We start from the raw sequence: 21,079 nt of genomic DNA, 5'->3' as shown, positions 1-21,079 counted from the left end.
GATTATACAGCCATTAAAAACAATAAACTGACGTGGGGGAAGCAAAGGAAAAAGAGTACACTCTTTGGTGTATAAAATGTGCATAATCACATTTATGCATTTAAGTAAAAAAATATGTGTATGTGTATAAAGAAGAACAAATATTTTTGTTATCGTTAAAGTTTCGCTTTAAACAACTTCGTTACAGGCCAGCCCCAGTGGCCTAGTGGTTAAGTTTGGCGCGTTCTGCTTTGGCAGCCTGGGTTTGGCTCCTAGGCTCAGCAGACCTACACCACTTGTGTGTCAGCGGCCATGCTGTGGCAGCTGCTCATGTACAAAAAAGAGAGGAACACTGGTAACAGAGGTTAACTCAAGCAGATCTTCCTCAACAAAAATAAATAAAAAGTAACTTCATTACTAATCACCTGCAAATCCAACAGGTCTTCATACTCCTTGACGCCCACCCCTTGCCATTTCCAGCAGGTTAGACTGAAAATAAGAACAGTCTTTAAACTCCCAACATTTGGCTTCCCGACTCTGTCCCTTCTCCTATGTCTTCCACTGACTTTTCTTCCTGCCCTAACATGTGTACAGTTGACTTCTTTTTAGCCCTCTGATGTTCACTCCACTCTCCCAACTAAGGATCTCAACTAACTCTAAAGAATTAGAAAACTGCCATCTCTCTCATTCTGTGCCACTCTATAACACATCCTATGATCTTTCCCACTCCAAGCATTCCAATGCCAGCTGACTGATGCACAGTCTATTTATATAACAGTCTCCCCTTTTCCAAGGGGCATACGTTCCAAGACCCCCAGTGGATGCCTGAAACAGTAGATACTACTGAACCCTATATATACCATGTTTTTTCCTATACATACATACCTATGATAAAGTTTAATATATAAATTAGGCACAGTAAGAGATCAACAACAAACTAATAAAATAAAACAATTATAACAATATACTGTAAAAAAAGTTACCATAGATCTTAGCAACTTCAGCATACAATTTTTTTTCTTTCCTTATTGAGAACTTTCACCTTTTCACCTAAAGGAAGCACTTCACAGCTTTTCTTTGGCATATCCGAATGCCAGCATCACTAGTCTAGTGCTTTGGGGCCATTATTAAATAAAATAAGAGCTACTTGAACACAAGCACTGTGATACCACGACAGTCGATCTGATAACCCAGACAGCTACTAAGTGACTAAGTGGCGTATACAGCATGGACATGCCGGACAAAGGGAGGATGGAGCAGAATGGCATGAGATTTCATCACGTTACTCAGAACAGTGTGCAATTTAAAACTTTTGAATTGATTATTTCTGGAATTTTCCATTTAATATTTTCGGACCATGGTTGATCACAGGTAACTGAAACCACAGAAAACAAAACCATGGATAAGGGGGGGACCACTGTATGCCCTTTCAGAACTTCATAACTAAGCATTATCCCAGGCAATTTATGCCCTCTACCCGCAAATTTGTTTCTCCTCTTGCCCATAATTATCACTGATTCTACCATTCGCTAATTTTAAACTTTAGTATCACGTAGTTAGTAAATTCATTAAATTGGAGTCAGGAGGCCAAAAGGGGGAGCTCTCATGCCCTACGGTGATAGCAGAGCCCAAAAGGAAGAAGAAAGACTTCCTCTTTTTGACCAGCAAGAAGCTCAGCCAATGACAGATTGTCACAACTCAGCCAATAAAATGCCACCACATCTCAAACTCTTTGTTTACAACAGCCCTCCCAACTTCCTCTTCCCCTCTATAAAAGAGCTTCTCATCCCTTGCTGCTGCAGGACTGGCACATGGCTCCCCATGGTTGCAGACCCCAAACTGCAACTCTGCTGATCCCAGATAAACCCATTTTTGCTGGAGAAATAACTAGCTATCCATACGTTTAGGATCAACAGTTATCACGATGGATTTAACTTCCTATCTCAGCTTTTACCTGCAATGTTTTAGATTCTCCCTTTACCTATACACACTACTTTCAGTCATGCCTGCCTTTCTACAGTCCCTACAGTACCTTTCTACAGTACCTGTCCTACACAACAGCCTCCGCGTCTCCTACGTCTCTTCCTATCATTCTCTGACACCTAGGCATCAAACATAACTTTGATTATGTCATATATATTTACTGCTACCTATTAGTTTCCACATTCACTCAAAATCATTCAGCCAGGCATACAAGTTCTTCATTCTATGGTCTCAAAGTATCTAGCTGCCATACAGCATTTCCCTTGAATGTACTCTACCCTTCAGGTGTATATTTTTGTATCATTCTAACATCCCACAAATTCCCACATTCCTGCTTTTTAAGGCTCTCTGTTCCAAAAGTGAGTCTTGAAATTCTTCCGTTCCTCTTCAAATATCTCCTTATAAAGCCTATTCAAACACCAACATCTTAAGGTTTTTTTTAACACTCTTCTCAACACTGGGCAGTGGTAAAAAGATCATTAGTCTAGAAATGAGAATGTTGATGTTTTCTTTCAAATGCTACTGCCTTTGGCACTAAGATTAAATCAAGTCATTTTAACTTCCCTGGGCCCCAGTTTCTTATCCTACAAGATAGAAACAAAATCTAACCTCACAGGTAGGAAGGAATGTATGAAAAACCAATGTATAATCTAAGTGTTAACACTGTTATTATATCATCTTTTATTATGCACACTTTTTCAGCCACTACCAAATTAGAGGCATTTAAAAGGCAGTCTGTACTTTATATTCTAGAACCCAATACATCGTAGCTATTCAAATTTTTTTCTACAAACTTTCCTAAGTCATAAAATATAGCTGTCATGCTCCAAGCAAAAGTAATAGAATCCAAGCACAATTTATATATATAAATATGCCTTGATCAAAATAAGACATCCACAACCCTACTTCCCATAGTTATCTTTTCAGGAAAACCATTGTCACATAATATTTCTATACTTCTGATTTAGACCACTTGAAACACAATTAGTTAACTGGGAGGTGAGTAGGAACCCTTCAAAATCGCTGATAAATAACAATAGTCAAAAAATTCCAAAAATTTTACAATATATATATGTGTAAGTGATATAAAGCATCTGTGAGACTGTGATGGTGGTATCCTGTCCAATACAACAACTCTATCCAGTACTCACAGTTGAACATTAGTGCTTAGTTTACCCTAAAATTCTAAAGGTTGATATCACAGTTATTTCAGGGACATAAAACAAGAGATTAAAAAAGAGGAATATACAAGAGCGGCATGCTCACTTTCTTAAGCTGAAATTTTTTTTCCTACGCTTTTACAAAAGCAAAATTAATGATGGAAAATGTTTATAAAACTTCAAAAAGAAATGGAAGGGGGAGTGGAAATGACACTTTGATCCTATAGAAACCTGTATATCATGAACTTACTACGAGAACTTGAAAGTCCTTGAACTACCCTTGAAAACCACGTAAGATTGCAATGTCTTGTTTTGGGTTTTTTGTTGCTGTTGTTTCTATTGAGGTTATATTGGCAAAAGCATTAAAAAAAATTGTGTAAATTTCAGGTGTACAGTATTATATTTCAGTTTCTGTATAGATCGCATCATGTACATCACCAAGTCTAGTTTTTATCTATCACTATACATATGGGCCCCTTTACCCCTTTCACCCTCCCCCCCCCCTTTTCCACTGATAACCACTAATCTGTTCTCCTCATCTATGTGTTTGTTTAGCTTCCACATATGAGTGAACTCATCCGGTATTTGTCTTTCTCTGTCTGACTTATTTCACTTAGCATAATACCCTCAAGGTCCATTCATGTTGTCACATATGGAACAATTTTGTCTTTTTTTAAATGACTGAGTAGTATTCCATTGTGTATATATACCACATCTTCTTTATCCATTCATCCATTGGTGGGCATTTGGGATGCTTCCACATCTTGTCTATTGTAAATAATGCTGTGTGTAATATCTTGTCAAACCAGAAAGCAAGAAAAATACCTCTAAGTACCAGGGTCTTGTCTAAAGGACAGAGGGACCAACTTGAAGAGGCTATCATTAGCCAAAAATGGGACAACTTGAGCATCACCACAGAAATTAATAATCTGAAACACAAATGTACTTAAATCTATGAGTTCTCAGGATAAGCCATTTTTATTACAATTATGTCACAATGTTGGCTAATATTTCTTGGCATTTCATTATTTCACAAAAAACTGCTCTCATATCTGGTATCATATCTGCTCTTAGATCTCATATCTCCCACTCTTGTACTTACTTACTTGTAACTCATTTTTTAAATCTAACTTTAAGACTCTACAAATCAACCCTGTTAAAAATTTTACTCCGCTATTGCTATACTGCCTGGTAAGGCTACAGTGGTTACTGCTAAGAAACTTCTAACTTGAGAGTTTAACTCTTAAACATAATGGTTAAATGCCAAGAAGCAGCAGCAAAATAAAAGTCAGGAGTAACTGGGCCATATCACGGATTAATATAGGTATGGGTAAAAACAGAAAACGAAAGCTAGACAGAAGTGATGAACTGGAGTTGATGAGAGCAGCAAATCACTTTGTGTTCACTAACAAAAAGCTCAGCCTGTCTGTGATGCTGCTGAGTTCCAAAAGCAAACATCAGGCAGCACGGTGTAAGAGAGAGTCCGGGACTGAGCCAGGAGACCTCTGCTCTAGTCCACGGCCTCAGTTTCCTCATCTGTAACATGAGGGTGCTGCATCAGATCATCTGAAAGGGCTCCTCTAGCTTTAACACTGAGGAATTCTACACAGGAATTTAGGAAGAAGCAACAGAATGTAGGATTTCTGTTAACAGTGAAGTTTGACTGTTAACAATGGAAACAGCAAGTGGGAACGGATGAAAACAATTTTCACAAAACTTTGAACTGCAAAAAGCAATTACTTTATAACTTTTAACTGCTGGAAAGTTTTTACAATATACCAGCCTTAGTTGCATTATCTTCTAAGCTAGATTATTAACAAGTGACCAAACTATGACCTGAAAAAACCTCTTCACCTTTGGCCAGCCAGACTGCCCAAGTAAATCTAGAACATAGTACAGGAACACCTGTGGGCTCGTAATTACTTCCAGTGACAAAGTGCCTCATAACCGTCCCTGATTAAGTGAACAAACAGTAAAATGACAAGAAAAATTATTACTGTAAATTAAACAATTATTTAATTTCAATATGCAATAAACAGTAATTATGCCTGTGATATCCTTCTTTCTTAATGAGTATATTTTCCTTATGCATAATAATTTTCTTCTGGTTGGCTCTCAAAGTAAAACGCAGCTTCTCCTTCTCACAATAAAGCTAATTGAAATAAATGATTTTCCCCCCAGTGACACACAGAAACATAAAAAAAAGAAAAGTCTCTTTGTGTTTAAGTTTTCTATACTGAAAAAAATCAAGCTTATATCAGTAACAATAATAGAAAGGCTCTGGTGCCTAAAAAAATTGGTGGTTTTCTGACTATAATTTCCTAAATATAATTAATTGCTTGGTTCTAGATAACCCTCTACGGTCTAATAAATTGAAGTATAAATTTTAAGTTCATAGATCAGCTGATATACCACTTTATATTTATTTTTTTGCTTATGTTGATGCTATGATTCTTACCTGGCAAACTTAAAACTTCAGGGATATGAGAACCAATAAATATATCTCTACAATCAAGAATCTACCAAAAATCTACTTTTTTAAAGGATGTAATCTACATATTTTAAAGGATGTAAAGATACAATGAATGAAACAGTCAATGAAAATAACTTGTTTTTTAAAGCTTGTTTTATGCAAATTACCTAAAGTGATTATAAACTAACGTGGCATACACACAACTCTATTAATTATTCATTTGATCATTTAACCTTGGTGATACAGTACCTAATATGTTATTCAGAATCACTAATAAAATGTCTCTCTGGCTGGTAGAAACAAAGGCAGAAACAAAGCAGTCTTGACGGTAATGAAATTTGTTCTCAGCTAGTCTAAAAGTGGTTATGATAGCCACGTGTCTCAGAGACGGAAAATCTGTAAAATAAAATTTTTCTTTACACTGAATACATTTTCCACTTTAATTGGGATATTTTGATTTACAATCTCAATGAGCTGACTATAATAAGCTTACACTTAATGGCAACAACAGGAACCAGGATGGATATGCAAAACATACTATCTTGGGGCCCTCTATTTTAAGCATAAGCTGCTTTCAGCAATTTTCTCCATCTACCTTACCTCTCCCATGACTTTTTCAGAACGACTTAAGCATTAAGCCTACTCACTAATAAAAATACTCCTCCTATAAGCGGTATTGTCTTTAGCCAATATTTTACGATTGTAAACCAGCTCATGTGAAAATTCAGGAATGATTAAATTACTGTCTTGGGTAAAAGATTGTCCTCTAGGAAGGTGTTGGCAGCAAGATCAGCAGTTAAAGAAGAATCTGATGTTATTAAACAACTAGATGGTATGTTGTGTGAAACCCACCGGATTGTTCCTCGCTAAGTTTCTCTCTGTAGCATAAATACATTTGTAATTCTTTCCACCACTTATTTAAAGTCAGCATAATAGTACCATTTTCTCAAAGACCAAACTATCTCATTTAGATATCGTCATATAATACAGAATTCTTGGAACAACATAAATGGCTAGAGCCGGGCACAACATAGCACATTTGCTTTGAGAAAGTACTAATACCTAGAAATGGTAATTCTTTTTATTATTGCAATACAAGCGGGAGGAAAAAAAAGACAAAACATCAAAAATAAGTCCAAACTTGACTATTTTTGGTCATTAGAAAAATATCAAGGCTTGGGGCTGGCCCGGTGGTGCAGAGGTTAAGTTCGCAAGTTCCGCATCGGCAGCCCAGGGTTCGCCAGTTTGGATCCCAGGTGCAGACATGGCACCACTTGGCACGCCATGCTGTGGTAGGTGTCCCACATATAAAGTAGAGGAAGATGGGCACGGAAGTTAGCTCAGGGCCAGTCTTCCTCAGCAAAAAGAGGAGGATTGGCAGCAGTTAGCTCAGGGCTAATCTTCCTCAAAAAAAAAAAAGAAAAATATCAAGTCTTTAACACATCAAATAATTTCAAATAACTTTTTATTTTCTAAAATATATTTAATAACTTGCTTAGTTTTGTTGGAAGTTCTCATTTCAGGATTGAGGAAGAAAAAACTGCCAAGAAAAAGAAACTGAGATGATCAAATTAATGGCTAAAACTCTCACATCTCATAACTACAATTTGTATTTTAGTATTAATATTTTACTTTTTCCTCATCCTCATTCATTTATAATTTATTCTGATATACGTTTTAAAAATCCAGGCTATCCGAATAGATTTTCTAAGAGTAAATTAACTGAGGATAAAAAATGAATTAGTATTTTATAAAGGTTATACTTAATATTGGATATTATGCCAATATATTTTAACAGCACTATGCTTTTCTCTCAAAACTTTATGAAAGAACCACAGAATTCTGGAACAATGATCATTTGTTTGTTAACCCAACTCATTAACATATCATTACCATATTCCTAAAATACAGACTTTTTAAAATACATTCTAATCACTAAAAAATGTGTCCTAAATCATACTTCATAAATGACAATTGGTCAATTAAAAGAAGGGAAAGAGAATCTAATAATCTCCTCTAATACCATTTTCAACAACTTTTTCAAAATAAGCAACCCCAGGGATTCCATCTCCCGTTAATCATACCTGACTCTGAGCATACTCTAATTATGTATCCATTCCCTCTGAATTTGTGTTTTATAAATGATCTTAACGAGTCTTTGCTATATCACTTTGAAGTAATCAAATTATTGTGCGGATACGTTTTGTCTTCTCACTTTTATTGTCTACCTATATTTCTATATCTTTCTGCATCCCGGACAGTTCAGAGCTCAGTGTACAGGTAGAAAAGTGTCACTGATAAACTATTTTCAAATTTAAAGAAACAATATCAATTTTGATGAAAACCACTAAAAGCAGCATAGCAACAGGAAACTGGGTTAGAGAAATACTACCTACTAATATTTTTATAATGTTTTATTATAAACACTTTCAAACATACAGAAAAATTGAAATTGTACAGAGAATATTCACATAGCCACCACCAAGACTTTAAAGTTAACATTTCCTTGTATCTGTTTTACCACATCTATCAAGTGATTTTAATTTCTGAAGCATTTCAAAAGAAGTTGCAGACATTCACATACTTTCCCCATACATATTTCAGCTTGCCTATCATTAACTGTAATAAAGTATTTAATCCAATTTTTCTTTTAAAGAAAAACTTGAAGGAAAATACAATGGATAAATATTAAGTGTACCATTCAAGTAACCCAAATATCTAACAGGATACAAGATATTAACATCACGCTAAGAAAACGCCCACATGCCCTTCCCCATTTAATCCTTGTCACCAACACCCATGCCTCCATTTTTAAACCCTGCCAACCACTTTTCTCCCAACATTAATTAGTTCTGCCTCCCCCACTCCAACACATAATAGCTAAGCTCACCTGTTTTTAGGGAATCACATAAATGGAATCATACATTATGTCCTATTTTATGTAAGGAGACATTCACTCAGCATAATGTTTAGGCGGTTGATCCCAGTTGCTGCAGGTACCACAGTTTGTTCCTGTCTATTGCTCAGGAGTGCTCTGTTGTACAAATACAGCACAGTTTGTTTATTCTCTTGCTGACAGACACCGGAACTGCCCCACATTTGGCAGAGTTTATCCAGAGAAGTTGGTACTCCACCTCTGCGGTTCTTTCTCTTCCGGGATTTCCTCCCTCCTCCTCCAGCTGGACTCCATTACTCTGTAGCTGCTGTGGAAGTTCCGAACTCTAACCTCTAGAGTTAGATTCCTCAAGACAGTGAGGCTGCCAACAACCTTACCCTCAGGCAAAACATCGAGATAGGAAACTCACTTGAGGCCATTCTCTTCTTTTAAGAAACCTCTCCAGTCCAGTTTCTACTTGTTTCTGTTTGCCCTACAATGCACTCGTAAAGTTTTTTCTCATGGTATCCAGAGACTGTAGCACACAGCTTGTGGGAGGATTTGTCCAACAGGAGACACTACTCCATTTTCTGAATTGTGACTCTATCACCCTTCAGAACACACTTGTTAAGACTGTAACTGACATACTTCCTTGTGCTTTTTTTCCGCTCAAGAGCTTGATTGAGCCATTCCCTTTCGATCAAAAGACCCATATTGGGTCCAGCCCCATGGCCAAGTGGTTAAGTTCACACGCTCTGCTTCGGCAGCCCAGGGCTGGCCAGTTCAGATCCCAGGTGCGGACCTATGCACCACTCATCAAGCCATGCAGCGGCAGCATCTCACATAGAAGAAGTAGAATGACTTCAACTAGGATATACAGCTATGTACCAGGGGGTTTGGGGGAGGGAAAAAAAAAAGATTGGCAACAGATGTTAGCTTAGGTGCCAATCTTTACAAAAAGAGCCAAATTACACCAGGAAAAGAGGCCTCCAGGAGCTGGAGAGTATGAGAGATGGAGGATGGGATCCTGTAATTCTGTATGAACCAACACAAGTCCCAAATTCATCCCAAGGTGTGTATGCAGAACATACTCAAAGAAGCAAAGGTTTTGAGAACAGCAGATATAAGCCTGTTCAGGACCCATGCTAACCCCTGAGTGGCGCATGTGTGGAGGAGATCCAAAGCAACAGAGCAAAGTCTTTGAAAACCGAACTAACATTGGAACCACTGCCCACAGCACAGACAGTGAGAACCTGCAGTCAGAACCTAACCATGCTGATCGCTGCTTTAATTAAGAGACAAATAGGGGCCAGCCCTATGGCATAGTGGTTAAATTCGGCACGCTCCACTCCAGCACCCCAGGCACGGACCTATACCACTCATCAGCCATGCTGTGGCAGCGACCCACACATAAAACAGAGGAAGACAAGCACAGATGTTAGCTCAGGGCTGGTCTTTCTCAGCAAAAAGACAAACCAAACCAAAAAAAAATCAACATTCTTCTGAGAAGATATGATCCAAATTTACACAACATACAAAGAATCAGGAAAATCTGATCAATTCTCAAAGAAAAAGACAATAACAGAAGCCAATCTTGAGATGATCCAAATGTGAGAATTGTCAAACAAAGATGTTAAGGCAGCTATTTTATCTGTCCTCCACAGGGTTAAGGTATGTACTTGAAATGACAGGAAAAACAGAAGTTCTCAGGAGGAAAAAGTGTAAAAAGAACCAAATAGAAACTAACTGAAAAATCTGGGGAAAAAATGTTGACAAAATAACAAGTATAGACAAAGGAGAGCAAACACTGAATAACTGATCTTCCCAAATAAGAGAATAACACAAGTGGATGGAAAAAATCTAATTTTAGTAAAAGAAAAATTTTCTGACAGTTTGCATCTTTAGCTCTTAACAGTAATGGAAAAAACCTAGAGATTTCCAACCAAGATGCTTTAATTTTAATCCTTGTTATTCTATCTCCTCCTGAGGTCCTGTGAAGCTCTCACGATCCACCTTTGCAGAATATTTAGATGCTTGGTAATTTGTACGACACTGAATTTAAAAGAATGTTGGACTGCAAATGAGGAGACCTGGTGCAAGTCTTGGTTCTGTAACTATGACAAAGTATGTGATATGGAACCACTTCTCTAAGCCTTAGTTCCTCCTGTGTAAAATGAGGATCCACTCAGTGAGTAATGACAACTTACTTAGCTTTGTAATGTAGTCCCAAGATCTAATTTTAGGAACCCTCTCAGGGTCATTCCAGTTCCCCCAGATCCTGGCATTAGCCAAGTCCTTCATTGCTCTAATTACTTGTTTCTGGAGATAAGCAGAATCTATAGGTCAGGTAGCTGCGCCCAGCAAGTCTAGAACACTGTAAACAGATATAAATGCAAGCGACAATGCAAACCACATATGTAATTTTAAATTTTCTAGCAGCTACATGAAAATTTATAAAGAAACGTGACAACTGATTCTAATAAATTTTATTTAACCCAATATGTCCAAATATTATCACTTCTTGCAATCAATATTTTAAAATCGAGATTTTACTTTTTTTTAAATTGACTTCAAAATCCAACATGCATTTTATATTTACAGCACATCTCAACTAGGACTAGCCGTATTTCAAGTGCTCCACAGCTATTCACTACCAGTGGCTACCACACACTACACAGTGCAGGTCTAGATGTGGGGGGGTGGAAGGGCGAGGAGGGGAGCACACTGGCAAACACGGGCCAAGGTGTCTCACTGACTAATCTACCCTCTACACACACACACACACACACAAACTATATGTTGGTAGTGGTAATGATGTCTGCCCTGTTACAGGGCAGGGGGAGAGATCAGAGAAAGTCTGTTTTTGAAAAGAAAAAAAGAGGTAGATAAACAGCTTATGTATCCTCTCAAACTAAATGAATTAACAAGTATTTATTTTTATGAAAGCCACTGTTTATTCTATCCTATCCACAATTGAGGGGAGGAAGTACCATGTAAGGAACATATTAAAAGGCATTATAAAACAAAATACATTTCTCAATTAAATGATTTAAAAGACTGGTAAAGGAAAATGTGCCTCATAAGTCCACGATATTCAAATCAGATGCCATGTGGTAACTTATGTAGTTTCTGAAATTTTAGCCGAAATATCAAATCCCTCCTGTGAATGAAAATAACAAAAAGCTTAAGTAAATTTGTAAAAACCTCTAGCTATTGTTTAAATGAATAGAATTCCTTATTTTTAATGGACTCTACAACAATTTTATTACCTAATTGTTCCTCCTGCAAAATAAAGGGCAAGAACTGACCTTTGTGAGAACCTAAGGTCCACCCCAGTTCTACTGTGCCCCACAGTTCCTATCTGCTCCATATTAGAACACTAGTACAGACATATTCTCAGAAGAGAAGACAGACTGTGGAAACAAGCCTCTACAACTTACTGCCAAGGTGGTTATAAACAGGAACAACACTTTCCTCGTCTACAAAACAGAGATACTAACCTCACAGAGTTGCAGAGATGTTTAAATAAGATATCTACTCTCTGTCACAGAACACTTACTCATCCTTCCATTTCTGGTCTGGTTTTTACTTTTCTATTTATCAAAAAACCTTATAAACTAATCAAAATGTCTTTTGGTGTCTCCTACACATTTAAAATATTTCTGTGTAATCTGTTCTAAATCACAAACCCTTATGTCCTAAGTCTTTTTTTAAAGTATCAGATTATAATGAACTTAAAATGATTCCATTAAACATTTGAATAGAAATGAATGTCAAATCAGATGGACCTTTATACATATAGAATATAGTGAAATAAGAACATTAGCATTTTTTTATGACCTTCATTACAGGAGGAGATAGTAAATTGCCAGGAAAGAGAGAAAACAGGCATTGTGAAGGGTCTCTGTTCCAATGAACAAGGGGAAAAAATCAAAAGATATGACTGAAACTAACTGGCTTAAAAAGGACAGAATGTGAAGAAGCAAACAGTACCTGTTAAAACGGAAAATTCCTGTCTTTTACATACTGAACTTTACTATGTTAATTTCTCTTTGGAGCAAAAACTAAAAAAATAAATAACAAAAATATGCAATATTATCCATTGGAAATATAGAGGATGGATAAAAGAAAAAATGGGAAAAAAGTAAAGAGACTCCAAATGGCTTTAATATAGCCACAAAGTATGCAATGGCCTATAGCTTCAAATTTTGCAGCTATATTACTAATATCAGACCATGCAGCCCAACCCTAAATGTGTTAGAACCTAATAAGACTGAATTTAACCTAGTATGGACAGTTTGAAGAGTTGGAAAAACTTAAAAATTAAGCCAGAAAATAATCAGTGATAGGAAATCTTTTGTTTTAACATTATCTCACTAAACACCCATTCCTCTATGTGGCTCTAAGTTCTTCCTCTCACTCTATCCTTGGTTCCTTGAGATAAGAAGAGAGCTATGTTTTATTTCTGGTTGCACGGCACCTATACTAAGAACCCGTAGAAAAGGCACCAAACTTATTTGAAGCATGAAGATCAACTTTTAAATAACAATAGCAACTCACCATAACAAGCTCTACTGTTACACGTAACGGAAGGATTAAATCCATGTAAGAATCCAAACTTTCTTTGCCTTTCAAATGATACCACAATCTCTCAGATTTCATTTTAGACAGTATTATCAGCCTCATATCACACAACAATCATCCATTGGTAAAGATACAGGGGATCAGATAATACACTTCCAATGTGTATGTATTCTGCTTTTCTGAGTCTATCATTTGTTTTGTTTTTAATAAAAGATAAACCATACATTTTCAAAGAGACACTTGCTCAGATACATGTAAAGACATAGCTCCCTTTGGAAGAAATTCAGCTTGTAGCTGATTTCAGGTCCATCTATTAAGAAAAAAAAAACCCTCAAGACTAGGAGGGTTTTCCAATGTAACCCTCTTACTATTGATTTGAAAATTAGTTCTCCAAAGGCATGAATTCTCAATCAAAAGAAAACATCTGTCTATATGGCAATGCTATCCATTCTTCACACTTAATAATACCACCCCAAAATCATGTGATTGTGAAAGATAGATAATAAATAACAATGAATTTTTCTACAGTGAACAGAATTAATTTATAGATGATATGCTTAAGGAGTGTACAGTTAAAGGGAACACATCACTGGCTCCTCAATATGCACGACACTGCTTCTTGGGAGCTACCTCTTGGGAGCTACCTCTCGGTAGGGTCACAACTCTTTCCTGTCTGATCCTCAGTCTAGCAAGCCATAATTTACTTTTATCAGTTCTCTTAGGATAACCAAGTTCTGGGATAAGAGATGTTAATAAAATACACTAGAGTAATTTACAAATGAGAAGAATGATTTACTAATTTACACTAAGAAATTTAATTGGCAGTAGACTGGAACATTCATTGATGCAACAGAGGCTGGCAGTGCCCAGCCCATATGCCCTCATCACTCAACTTTCCTTAGGAGCTGGGCTGCTTTTTACTACAAACACCTGAGTGCCATCTCTGGCCACAGGTTAGGTCAGGGAGGAGGTGCTGAGGAGCTAACGCCCTGTCCTCCCCAAAGCATGACTCCACCAATAAGGAATGGGAGTGGGCAAACAAATTACCCCAGCTTCCTCACCCCTTGAGCAGAATAATTCAGAGGCATGTCTGATACTGTCCCCACATGATTTGAGCCCCAATGGCCCACAAGAGTAACCTACTCTTTAAGGCATCTGTCCTGGCCTTCTTATCTTCCTTTTCTTACTTCCCCAGACCCCACCATGGGAACTTTCTGGACTCACCTTTCCAATAAAATGGTTACAATCAAGGGTCTGATCCCAGGAAGATCAAACCTAAGACAACTGGTCAGCATAGTTCCTGTCTTAGTAAGAAAATCTTGTTGTTGAACCAAATTAATTTTTAGAAGTTATGGGATGCCTTTAGAATCAGAACAGGAGAAAACAGGACTAGGGGATCAGTCAACAAAAGCGAGAGATTTTCCTGAAAATAAGAATCTATCTTTGGAACAGTTCAAAGAAACAGGTATACAAATAGTTCTAAAACATATGAAAAGATGCAAATTAGAACCATAGTGAGATACCCATTTCTCACCTAAATTTAATCTCACAGATTAAAAAAATATATATATATATCCAAAAAGTTCTAACTATACACTGTTTGCAAGTGGGAAAACAGGCATCCTCATACACTGCTGGAAGGAATGTAAGATGGCATGATGCCTACAGAAGGGAGTTTGATGAACTGCTTCAATACTACATGCACATTTATGCCCACCCCTGAAACTCTCATTCTTGAAACAGCTATGGGATAGTCATGTAATGGACTACCATGCAGCTGTTAAAAGGAATGAGGACTAACTCTATACACTGCTATAGGGGATCTCCAGTATAAGTAGATACATAGGTTTGCTTACATCTTTAAAAATAGCAACCAGGTTAAACCTAGTTACCTATAAGTGGAGGAAGAAAGTAAGAATGTACCTCACTTTGAAGTAATATAAATGTTTTATATATAACTATAAAACAAAATTAAATCAAAAATTTTAAATCCTGAATACTAAAAATAAAATGAAACAAATGGACTCGACTATATATCAAGTTGGTGGGAAAAATCAGACAAGTGGATTTAATTCAAGCACTTTAAAACATAATACTTTGACTGTAAACCCAGTGGGACATGAGCCAAAAAAAAGCAGTTGTCAATAATCATATTGGTGGTACTGGTTTAAATATATAATTTATAAATATAAAAACAATATTATGTATAATAATTTTATATTTATTTTATATATTTACATTTATCTTACATATTTTGTTTGTATACTATATTCTATATTTTATATCTTTAAATAATATATTTACATATTAAATAATATAATATTATATAATATAAATATATAAAAGAAAAAAGTTTACGTAAATACCATTAGGAAAAGAGATTTTTCAGCATAAGACGGAAATACTGAAATCAAAGAACTTAAATGTTAAAAAGTAAAATCCTAAATTTGTATCAGAAATATCACAGACACACACTGCTTCCCGCAACCAGAAACAATGACTACCCTTAGCCCTAGATTGTGGCTCTAAACACCACTTTTCACCAAAACGAACCAGGCCTTCTTGGAGACACAGCTGATCTGAGGACTCAGGAAGAACAGGTACAAAAAGAGCTTTGGAACATCTTGTTAGGTCAGAAAACAAGGAAGCCATCAAAGACTACTAGAGTCGCGTCAAAAAGACTCAGAAGTCAACTTAAGCTCTTTTGGCCAAGACAGTCTGAGCATCCGTAAGAATAAGAATAAAAACTACAATGCAATAAACATATCAAACATTTAAATCTAGAAGCTCACAATGACACTTTAAAAAAGAAATCCTCATTGGTCTACTTTTCCAGGACTCTAGGAAACAGCTCAGTACTTTGAAAATTGGTAAGTAAAGTCAAGAATCAAGTATTCAGTATGCCGTTCCTGTGCAAACTGTGCCAAATACCTGATGAAGGACATTCCTCTTTATAGAAATAGGATAGATAATAAAGGTTTGATCTAATTAGGATATCAACATTTTGTACACTCATAGAGATTACAGATCTAGGCAATGATCATCAGTGGTCACCTAATATCACAAATAGAGACAACCAAATAGTATGCGCCTCTTCATGGAAGTTCTTAGCACTGCCTTAGGAAATATTCTCTCACCCTAACCCCCTCAAAATAAAGCAAAAAAACTCCACAAAATGTGGATTAGATTAAGCTTTTAGATCTCATTACCAGTTTACCAAAAAGTACAATGGAGAGAGAGGCATTTTACTACAGGGATGCAATAAACTAAATACAGAATGAGGAAACCTTACACGACAAATAAAAGGGAAAAATATAATAAATAAAGACATAGAAGCATAAGATGTCCACAGCAACCAAACGTAATGCATGAATTCTGTTGTGATTCTGGAAAAACATTATTTACAAGATGAGTAAAGCAAACTAAATGGATATTTGATGATATTAAGAAATTATCATCACCTCACTTCCATTAGGATGCCCACTATGTTAAAAAGCAAAACCAAAAACACACACAGAAAACAAGTGTTGACAAGAATGTAGAGAAATCAAAACCTTTGTGCACTTTTGTTGGGAACATAAAATGGTGCAGTAACTTTGGGAAAAAGTATGGAGGTTCTTCAAAAATTAAAACGAGAAGAACCACATGAGCCAGCAATCTCACTTCTGGGTATATATCCAGAAGAACTGAAAGCAGGATCTCGAAGAGATATCTGAACACATGCTCATCACAGCATTATTCACAAGAGTCAAAGCAACCCAAATGTCCATTGACGGATGAATAAAGAAAATACTAATCAGCCTCTAAAAAGATGGAAATCCTGTCACATGCTGCAATATGGATGAACCTAGTGGACATTATGCTAAGTTAAACAAGCCAGTCACAAAAGACAGCTACTGTATGAGTCTGCTTTTATAAGGTATCTAAAGTAGTCAAACACATAGAAACATAAAGTAAAGTGGTGGTTGTCAGAGGCTGGGAAGAGGGAGAAACGGGAGGTTTTTGTTCAATGGGTACAGAGTTTCAGTTTCGCAAGATGAAAAAGTTCTAGAGATCTGTTGTACAACAATGTGAATTACAGTTAATGTTACCCTTAGGTGTACTAACTGTACACTTAAAAATGGTTAAGATGGTAAGTTTTATGTTATGAATTTTTATGACAATTTTTTAAAGTATATTTCAATTCCTTTTCAAATAAAAAAAGTCAGATTTTAAGGTGTGATAATGGAATTGTGGTATATATTTTTAAACAGTCCCTATCTTTTAGAGATACCTACTGAAATATTTGTGAATGAAATCTTGGGATATATGTACTGGCTCCAAAATAATTGAGCGTTGGGGGTAGGGGAGACATAGGAATAAGGAAGTCAGAGATGAAACAAAACTGGTGACTGTTGTAGCTGGGTGAGAGCTCATTATGCTAGTCTCTTAAGTGTATATTTGAAATTTTTCAAAGAAAGTTAAAATAATAATATACACCTGTTGGCCAATGGGGTCTATTAATGCAATGAGATAATTACAGAAAGTACTATGAAACATCTATTTAGGAAAGTAGCTGTAAATCACGATGATTTAAGATGCAATTAGAGGGGCTGGCCCCATCACCAAGCTGTTAAGTCTGCGAGGTCTGCTTCAGCGGCCCAGGGTTTCGCCAGTTCAGATCCTGGGCCGCGGACACGGCACTGCTCGTCAGGCCACGTTGAGGCAGCGTCCCACATGCCACAACTAGAAGGACCCACAACTAAAAAAATATATATATATACATATTACAATTATTCACTGGGGGGATCTGGGGAGAAAAAAAGGGGCCAGCCTGGTGGCGCAGCAGTTAAGTTCACATGTTGCGCTTTGGCCGCCCGGGGTTCGTAGGTTCGGATCCCGGGTGTGGACGTGGCACCGCTTGGCAAGCCATGCGGTGGTAGGCGTCCCACATATAAAGTGGAGGAAGATGGGCACGGATGCTAGCTCAGAACCAGTCTTCCTTAGCAAAAAAGAGGAGGATTGGCAGTAGATGTTAGCTCAGGGCTAATTTTCCTCAAAAAGAAAAGCAAAAAAAAGATTAACAGTTGTTAGCTCAGATGCCAATCTTTAAAAAAACAAAGATGCAATTAGAGTTAAAATAACTTGCACCTAGGCAAGTGAAGAGTAAGGCAAAAAAGAATACTATGAATCCCTCAAAGTTATTATATCAAAAACAAAGTTGGGGATGGGGCTGGGGTGGTAGAGGTAACTTACATACATTCCCACAAAGCATTCCTTTATGGCATTTTCAGAGCAAAAAAGTGAGATACTACATAGCACAGGTTTAACTCGGAATGCTATGGCATTTCTCAGGTTCATGGGAAAACCACCATTTTGAACCAATACCTATAAATTTACTAGTGCATCATGAAAACCTGCAGAAATGGCTTCAGTGTCCTCTGCTAGACTATAAGCAAGTTTGCTGTAATCTTGGCCTTCTTAATTTCTAACACTAATCCATATATAGAACTAACACAACCATAAATGAACATAAATGTCTGTGATCATGACTTAAAAATGATTTCAGAGATTTCAACAAAATTGGGAAATGCATTCGAGATAATCTGATTTAACCTACAGTCTATGAGCTGTTCCAAAAACAAAACAACACACAGTGTGTATGAGAGGCACATAAATATCCCATGAGGACAGGCACTCAGAAGAGAGCGCCAGCAGCACAGCACCCACACCCACACCTCAGATACCCAAGAGGCCTGTGCAACAGATTCTCAGGGGAAACGTGCCACAAAGTTAAGACTCCAACAACCAAAAAGACTAACGGGCTTCAAACTTCAAACAAAAAGCCAAGGGTGGACACTGCAAAGGCCAAAGTTGATTTACCATGGAGCTGCTTCTGACATGAGAAACGCTGAAGCTCCAGAGGAAACACCAGATCTCAGGACAGTTAATGAGTCACCCAAGCACCCTAAAGAAGGCAGCCAGGGTTTCATAAATTAACAAAGAACCACGTGCTCCTCTGTGCTAGGTAAAGCCAGGAAAAAAATTCTTATTTTCCCCCAACATTCTCCATTAACTGCTGAGACAGACAGAGACGAGGAGAAGAGAGAGGGGAAAAGGAGGCAGGAGGAGGGGCAGGGGGAGGAGGGCGAGGTCGCTATTCTTCCCCAATGAGAATTGAGAAGAGAGAGAACGGAAATCTTCCTCCTAGCAACATACTGACAAGTCCAGCTTTAAAATGAATCATTTCCTAGGAATATTTTCACAGGTAACTTATCCACTCATCCTGGTTCTAGTTAATTTGTAGTAGTTTTTATTTCAGACTGATGCATCTACCATTTCCAACCAAATGCTATACACCTTAATCAGTTTCTATAGCTACCTGATTCAATGTTTAAAAATAAAAATTTGATGAAGTAAAAACAATGAAAGTTTTGATAATACACTATAGAAAATATTTAGAAGTAGAAGGTATTTTTGTTAAGTAATTAATTTTAAAAAAATGAAAGTCAAAATTCATTCTCTGCTATTTACCGATCCCCAAAATACACAGCAAGATCATTTAGGTAAGGAATTACTTTTTATAAGGGAGAACCATTCTGATTCTAATTAACAGTGATGAGATCACTTGGCCTGGACTTTAGAAATTTAGTCCAGTTCTGTCATCTAATTCTACAAGAGTACTTGCCAAAAGACATCTGCAGAAAAGAGCAAATTCCAACTCGACAGTCTTTCTGTGGCAAAACAGAGCTGACAGATTTTTACTCCACAGAGGAAGGCTTCTAAATGATCTTTATAAACAGGTAAGAATGGCTCTTCTGAAAATTATTCACTAACTAAAAATAGAACTTCAGACATTTTCAATGCCCTTTAACTATAAATATTAGGATAAATAGAATATGCAAAAACAGACTATTTTAGTAAGATGATAGACAAAAACACAAGCGCTATTACTGCCACTATAACTTAAGTTTAACAAGGAAATTCTATTCACAAAATACAGTCAACTTGTTAAAATACAAGATCATCACTATATAACAATATATATAATAATCCTGATAGCCATAACCTAAAGGTTCTAAAATGTACAAAGGAAATCTTCCAAGTAAGACTTTTTTCTTTTTTTTTTTTTTTTTTACTTAATAATCAAAAATTAAGTATCTTAAAGTACATTGTTTTAAAAAAACATTTCTTTATACTCCGGGAACAGATGTATATTGTTAAATTATAAGAAACTTTCAAAATACTTAATAGATTCTTAAAAATAAGAGAATAATAAAAAGAGCAATTAAAACACTGGCATTCGGAGCAGGAGGCATTCTTACCATTGGCAGTGCATTGATGTGGGGATGTGCAACTGAGTATCCGGTACCACCAATCACAAGTTGCTGATGCTGAGAAAAAGGAAAGTAAAATATTCAGTGTGCCCTAAAACAAGTTCAGTTTAAAAGATTTCCCATACAAAATGTTACATGTATGAAATGCGTTTTATTTATGTCTTTAAGGTCCCTACCAGCAAATACCTTTCTCCCCCTAAGCAATTGCTATCATAAACAACAGCAGCAACTTGAGTGCATAATAGTGGCAGGCACTGAATCTTTACAGATTTCCTAAAAGGTCAATGCAAAGAACAACATGAGACTCAAAGAGATGAATTTGCACATAGGTGCTCTCACCCCCATTCAACTCAGTGCAAATATTACTGCAATAAGGCCCATTATTGTATGTTCATAATCTATGATCATGAGCCATAACCAATGGTATAAACTTACATTCTATATATTCCGTTTAATAATAAAGAGAAATACACGATTGGTTGTGAAACAATTTCAATCAAAACTTAAACTTTGATCTCCAGAGTTTACATTTTATAGCTTACCCAGTCTTCTCCATTGCTAAGTCACAGCACATTATTTCCATGAAGCTTTTGTGTAAATACACAAGTTGTTTTTCACACTCTTTGTCAGAGGGGTGACCCTCAGGTGGAACCCTGACCAGCACAGGGTCCACCACGTGCTAGAGCAGAGCACAATCTTCCGTGACAGT

General features: G+C 36.7%; 1 protein-coding gene across 10 annotated transcripts in view; it reads right to left on the bottom strand.

Annotated features, from left to right (window-relative positions):
• Positions 1-21,079, bottom strand: part of TBL1XR1 (TBL1X/Y related 1) — a 166,516-nt gene that overhangs the window by 65,264 nt on the left and 80,173 nt on the right. For 9 of the 10 annotated variants that reach the window (XM_070509411.1, XM_070509413.1, XM_070509415.1 and 6 more), the window contains one exon: positions 20,359-20,427. The exons of the other annotated variant lie outside the window; for it this stretch is intronic. In XM_070509411.1, coding sequence (XP_070365512.1) covers positions 20,359-20,427 — 69 coding nt within the window. The remainder of the gene's footprint in view (positions 1-20,358; positions 20,428-21,079) is intronic. 10 annotated transcript variants of the gene reach the window in all.

This window comes from Equus asinus, chromosome 5 (assembly GCF_041296235.1).
Source record: "Equus asinus isolate D_3611 breed Donkey chromosome 5, EquAss-T2T_v2, whole genome shotgun sequence".
Lineage (NCBI taxonomy): Eukaryota > Metazoa > Chordata > Mammalia > Perissodactyla > Equidae > Equus > Equus asinus.
This window is presented reverse-complemented; position numbering and strand designations above follow the sequence as displayed.